At 34.9% G+C, this 6,235-nt stretch overlaps 1 protein-coding gene across 1 annotated transcript; it reads right to left on the reverse strand.

The window, feature by feature from the left end:
• Positions 1–2,014: 2,014 nt before the first annotated feature.
• Positions 2,015–4,417, reverse strand: LOC121008045 (protocadherin gamma-B5-like). Its single transcript, XM_040440358.1, has one exon. The coding sequence runs from the start codon at positions 4,415–4,417 to the stop codon at positions 2,015–2,017; it is 2,403 nt and encodes an 800-aa protein (XP_040296292.1).
• Positions 4,418–6,235: the final 1,818 nt, after the last annotated feature.

The following is a 6,235-nucleotide window of genomic DNA, read 5'->3' on the forward strand; positions in this document are numbered from 1 at the left end:
CATGCAGCTTCACATTTTAACAGGTCTGACTACTTATTAGTGATTGGTACACTAAGTATTGCTGGGAACTTGTGACATCACAGCACTATGTATGTATGTATGTATGTATGTATAGCAGAACCTATCAGCTATATTATATCACTATCTAACCTACACTGACTACCTCCCACTAACTATCTGTATTATATATATAAGCTAACTAACTAACTAACTAACTAACTATCTAATGTAATGACACAGGAAAGCACAGAGCACAGCAATAACACTGCTTTCTCTCTCAGATCTGCAAAATACTGCATACAATGGATGCTGGGGAGGTTCTTATATAGTAAGGGGTAGGCAACTTTCCTATTGGTTGCTAGGGATGTTGCTAACCTTAGACAAAGACATTGCAGCCTTCTCATTGGCCCACAAGCAAGAAGGGAGGTTACTGATGAAAAAAAATCTAGAATATTCGAAATTACGAATATATATCACTATATTCAAAATATTTTCGCGAATTCTCGAAGTGCCAATATTGGCAATTAATATTCACTATTCGAATATTTGCACCCAACACTAGTGATAACAAATACTATTCAAGTAAAAAGAAAGAATTACAAGAGTGTGTCCAAAAGCTAGTAATTCATAATGTATGTTCTGGAAAAACACTACTAAATGGTCTATGTGTTACCCAGAGTCCTGTGTAAAATTATGGTTCAAATAAAAAAGACACATTTTCTGATTCAAATAGAACTCTTTAAAAGGTATCTTATTTTCAAAGTTTGGTCAGTCGGGGTCTGAGTGCTGAGACCCCACCGATCATAGAATTAGACATGAGAAGTGCTTGCATATAGTGCTGTCTTTCCTTGCTGCAGAGGATAAGATCAGTCTATAGACTTTCTATTAAGCGCATCTATTGCAGCAAAGAGAGACAACGTGATTTGTTAGAGCTTCTCTTATGTCATTCTAGCAATCAATGGGGGGTCTCAGTCCACAGACCTCCACTAATTCAAACTTTTTTTTATATCTATATGATATATCAAACATTTTTTTTTTAAGTCAGTACACCCTAATCAAATTAAATTTAATATTTGGAAAATGCTTTCTACAAACATCAGTGGTCACTTATTAATCTGAAATATGCCTAATCAGGCATAATTTAGGCGCAGATTGTGGTGCAAAAGTTAGTAGAAAAAGATCTAAATGTAAGACAGCTAGGAAGGTGTCTTATATTGAGAAATGGTGCCTCTTCAAAATTTCGGCGGAACCACCGACAGCTTAGGGCTTTCTTAAGAATGATATCTAAAACGCCCATCTTAATAAATGTGCCCCATCATGTTACTTAAAAGCTACCATCTCATTTGCATAGAAATAAACTAAGCCTCACATGTCTGGAATAAGATCAAAAAATGTTCTGGAACTGCAAAGTCCTGTCCAAAGTTGTCTAATAAAGCATTATTTAAAACAATTTAGTACTAAAGATTATTCTTCAAAGGTATTCTGATGTTAGACATTTGACATGATAAAATGCCTCATAAGTGCAGTCCAACCTTTGGAAAAATCACCTTTTCAGCAGAATTGGGTTCTGTTAATTATCGCTCACCAGTTGCCGGTTGCTATACTTTCCAAAGACTGAATAAAGACATGCTCGCATGTGAAGCCTACTCCATTGCATCCCATGGGAGTAGGCTGCAGACCAAACAAAATACATTACAACAATGGCCAATTAATTTTAAAGTGTACATACGTACACAGATTCATCAAAATTAACTACTGTTCTTACTGGACACATATATTTCTATTGCCACCGTGCCAAGTAAAAGTGTCAGCAAAAAAAAGTGGTGACAGCAAAGAGTGAATTGAAAACGATGTTATGTACTTAAAGCAACATTCTTCTCAATGTGATAATGCTTCCAGATGACAAATTTAAAAAACATAGCACTTGCATGTTTAAACAAAAGCCTAAAAAAATAACAATTTTCTGCTAATAATCTAGTGACTCACAACATTAATATAATTAATAATCAAAATACTACAAATATATCTTGCATACCTGTGAATTGATGCTTGTGTTAAAGTTGACATTTGTCAACTCTGTTCCAACAGCAGAATCCTCAGTGTCTATAAGATTGTCTGTCGGGACATTCTGCACTGGTTTCAAATAAGCAATTTCATTCTGTTTTGAGTCCAAAGTCACGCAAACATCATATGAGAATGGGAAAGGTAAACTTGTATCACTGATCTCAGAAGGACATCCTAAGGTGAACTGAGGATACACATTTCTACTAAAAGCTTCAAAGTGTGTTGAAGTGCTTGGTTTTCTGCACTTATATAACATTGCAATGAAAACTGTCACAATAAACAAAAAAGAGATGAGGGCTATAGCTGTGACAAGATAGAGTGTTGCATTAGAAGCAGGTGATGGGTTACTGGGTTGTCTTCTTATTTTTGGAGCAACTTGTTGAAAATTCTCAGCCACAACCATGTTCAAAGTAACTGTAGATGACAGAGATGGGACGCCATTATCCTTCACTAGAACCACAAGTTTTTGTCTCAAAGATTCCATATCTGGAAGATCTCTTCCAATTCTAATTTCACCAGTATACTGGCCAATGGTGAATAATGATGGTTCAGTGACTTGTGGTAAGTGATAGGAGAGCCAGGCATTGTGTCCAGAGTCAGCATCCACTGCAATCACTTTGGTGACTAGATAACCTTTTTCAGCAGAGTGAGGAATAAACTCGAATAATGCTGATCCCTCCGTGTCTGGTGATGGGTAGAGAATCTTAGGAGCATTATCATTCTTATCAATGATACATATTCTCACTGTGACATTAGTGCTTAGAGGAGGAGATCCACTGTCTTTAGCCATCACCTGGAACTGAAATTCCCGCAACTGCTCATAGTCAAAAGATCTCTGGGCATAGATCACTCCACTTATTGAGTTTATGGAAACATATGATGTGACTGGAATATCATCAATATTTCTGTTAATGATAGAATAAATGACCCTAGCATTCTCATTTTGATCTATGTCAGATGCGTGGACATCCTGTATTGACATTCCTGCTGAGGTATGCTCAGGAATATAAGAAATATAAAGGGGTTTTCCAAAAACTGGTGCATTGTCATTCATATCTGAAACAATAATATAAATAGTTTTCTTAGTTATCATTGGAGGAGAGCCTTCATCTTCTGCTATGATTGTGATGTTATATTCTGGGGTTGTTTCTCTGTCAAGTGGACCTGCAGTTACAAGTTTGTAATAATTATTGGATGATGGAACTAATTTAAGTGGATTTATATCTGTAATTTGGCAGTTCACTTCTCCATATTCCCCAGAATCCAAATCCTTTATGTTAATTAAAGCCACAAGAGTTCCAGGTGTAGAATCCTCTGAAATTGGTGTAGACAGTGATGCAATTGTTATCTCAGGAGCGTTGTCATTAACATCCACAATTTGTATTGAAACAGTACATTGTGTGACTAGGCCTCCACCATCAGCAGCTTTTACAGTCATCTCATAAGTTTGTGTTGCTTCATAATCCAGTTTTCCTATTGTTTTAATAATGCCACTCTTAGAATCAATATTAAGCACTTGTTTCGCATTTTCAGTAATATGACTAAAAGAATATGAAATTTTAGCATTGGATCCTTCATCGTTATCACTGGCATTCAAATTTATAACTACAGAATTAATTGGTACATTTTCATTTAAACTAATTTTATAAATTGTTTTACTAAATTCTGGATAATTGTCATTTGCATCCTGAACATCAATTTTGATAATAGCAGTTGCACTTTTTATTGGTTTTCCTCCATCAAAAGCAGTCAAAATTAATTCATATTTTTGTTGCTTTTCACTATCCAAAGACTGCACTAAAGTGAGTTCAGGATATACCATGTTGATCTCATTTTTTTCTACCAATGAGAAGTATGGATTAGGGCTTAAAATATAACTCTGTAAAGAATTTATGCCTAAATCTAGATCTTTTGCATGCTCAAGAACAAATCGTGCTCCAGGCAAAGTGGATTCACTTACTTGTATATTCACTACTTCATTTGGAAAATTTGGTGGGTTATCATTTATATCTTGGATTTCAAGTTTTACTGAATAAATGTTAACTGGATTTTCTGCCAAAATTTCAAGATCCAGAAAGCAACTCTGCTCTGACCCACATATCTCCTCCCTGTCTATCCTTTCATTGACATATAAATTGCCATTTTCTATGCTTATATTAAAATAATTTCTATTGTGTTGAGAGACAATTCTTAATTTTCTCATTTTGAGATTGCTGCTGTTCAGTCCCAAATCTTCTGCAACATTACCAACAACAGAATTTAGCTTCAGCTCCTCTAAAATTGAGTAGTGGAATTCATTGGAAGCAGCAATAGAAAAGAAAGAAAAGTAGAAAAATAGTACTTGCCATGCCATATCCTGTGTATAGTAAAATGCTGAATCCTTGCAGCATTCAAGTAAGGATAAAACTGGAGTAATATCCGCAACACAGTATAAGGGAGAATTATAGAAATATAGCCTGCTTCTTGTCCAGATCTGTGGTTGTATGCATTAAAGAATCACCAGCTCCACATGCTGTTATGAGAGCCTATCTGTATTTTTAGGCAACAGCACCATCATGAGGAATAATTTAAGTACTACAAATTATGTTTACTAAGATACATTGTTTCAATTTTGCAATATTTTAATAAAATTAGCACTTGTCTGACAATATTTTTAGATATGTATTTTTTATTTTATTTTAAATGCATTATGTAAGTGGTGTTGACATTTTATGGTCGAACTGTAGTAGTGTGAAACCTTAAATGAGTGAGTGGATGTTAACTACTATTATGAAACAAATATTAAGATGAATAGAATATTTAAGGATTTACTTTGTTCTATAAATATATCAATTATTTATATGTCACTAAATAAATGTAATTTTGGAATACACGGAAGTGATCTTGCTACACTGAACATTTTCCTTGCTTAGAATTATAGAACAGCACGAATATCTTGACATATTCTGAAATAGTTTTTAATATACAAATATAAGAAACTGATAAACCATGAAATCAAATACATCATAATTGTTTGTATTATTATGAAATCATAAATATATGATATGATTTCATACTATTACAGTCAATAGCCAACCAAATTTTTTTTTTATCTTTTAATTTTGTAAGATAAGCCACTGTTTTGTATAATGTTAATGATATAATTAAAGCAATGATTTTTTTTTTGTTCAAATTGTTTATCTTTTTTAAATCTTTTAAGTTAGTTAACCATACACTGGTAAAAAAAAAAAACAATCTACCTAGTATAACCCAATGACATGTTTAAATACCACAGTATAACATATTTAGTTCAATCTTAGCTGTTGCTTATGTTTCCCCAATTTTTATGGCTTCGTGCAAAATAATTTAATTAATAAAAAAATTTAAATATTAGGAAATTTTAAATTCGATTGGATTTCTAATCAGGGATGCCTCTGTGTATCTCATGCTGCCATTGTAATTTGTTATTGTTCTCCCTAACCCTGGGACACACAGTGCTGACATCATGGCCTAGGAATGGTGTGACCTGCGGCAGTAATAAGCCAAGGTCTCTCACTCAATTCTGTCCCTCTCACATTGATGATCAGGAGGCATTGCACAATCATCACACACAAGATGATCTGATTTTTTAAGTTTCCTATGGCTAAGAAACTTTTCTTTCAATGTAGCTTTTATGCCTATTCCACAGATTGGACCTAGGTGCTTGAAAATCTGATAATTTACAAACCTAAGAAACACCCTTTACTTCCTTGATATGTATAACTTTATGGTTAAGGTTGAGCGAACCCAAACTGTAAAGTTCGGGTTCGTACCGAAATTTTGGATTTTTGGACCCCGGACCAGAACATTTCAGTAAAAGTTTGGGTTCGGTGTTCGGCGATTTCTTGGCGCTTTTTGAAAGGCTGCAGTGCAGCCAATCGACAAGCGTTTAACTCTGTGCCCTTAAAAGCCATCACAGCCATGCCTACAAATGGCATGGCTGTGATTGGCCAGTGCAGCATGTGACCCAGCCTCTATATAAGCTGGAGTCACATAGCGCTGCACGTCACTCTGCTGTTGCTAGTGTAGGGAGTGGATGCTGCTGCTGTGAGGGAGAGAATAGGAAAGAAACTTTAATCAGAACTGCAATTGAACTCAGCGATCTGCATAGATTTAGTTGTGTGGGTGCAGTGCACAATCTTTTTACCCTGCC

Source organism: Bufo bufo, chromosome 1 (assembly GCF_905171765.1).
Source record: "Bufo bufo chromosome 1, aBufBuf1.1, whole genome shotgun sequence".
Classification (NCBI taxonomy): domain Eukaryota; kingdom Metazoa; phylum Chordata; class Amphibia; order Anura; family Bufonidae; genus Bufo; species Bufo bufo.

Bases quoted from the DNA above. Each gene is read 5' to 3' on its own strand.
- LOC121008045 (XM_040440358.1), bottom strand. From the start codon at position 4,417: ATGGCATGGCAAGTACTATTTTTCTACTTTTCTTTCTTTTCTATTGCT.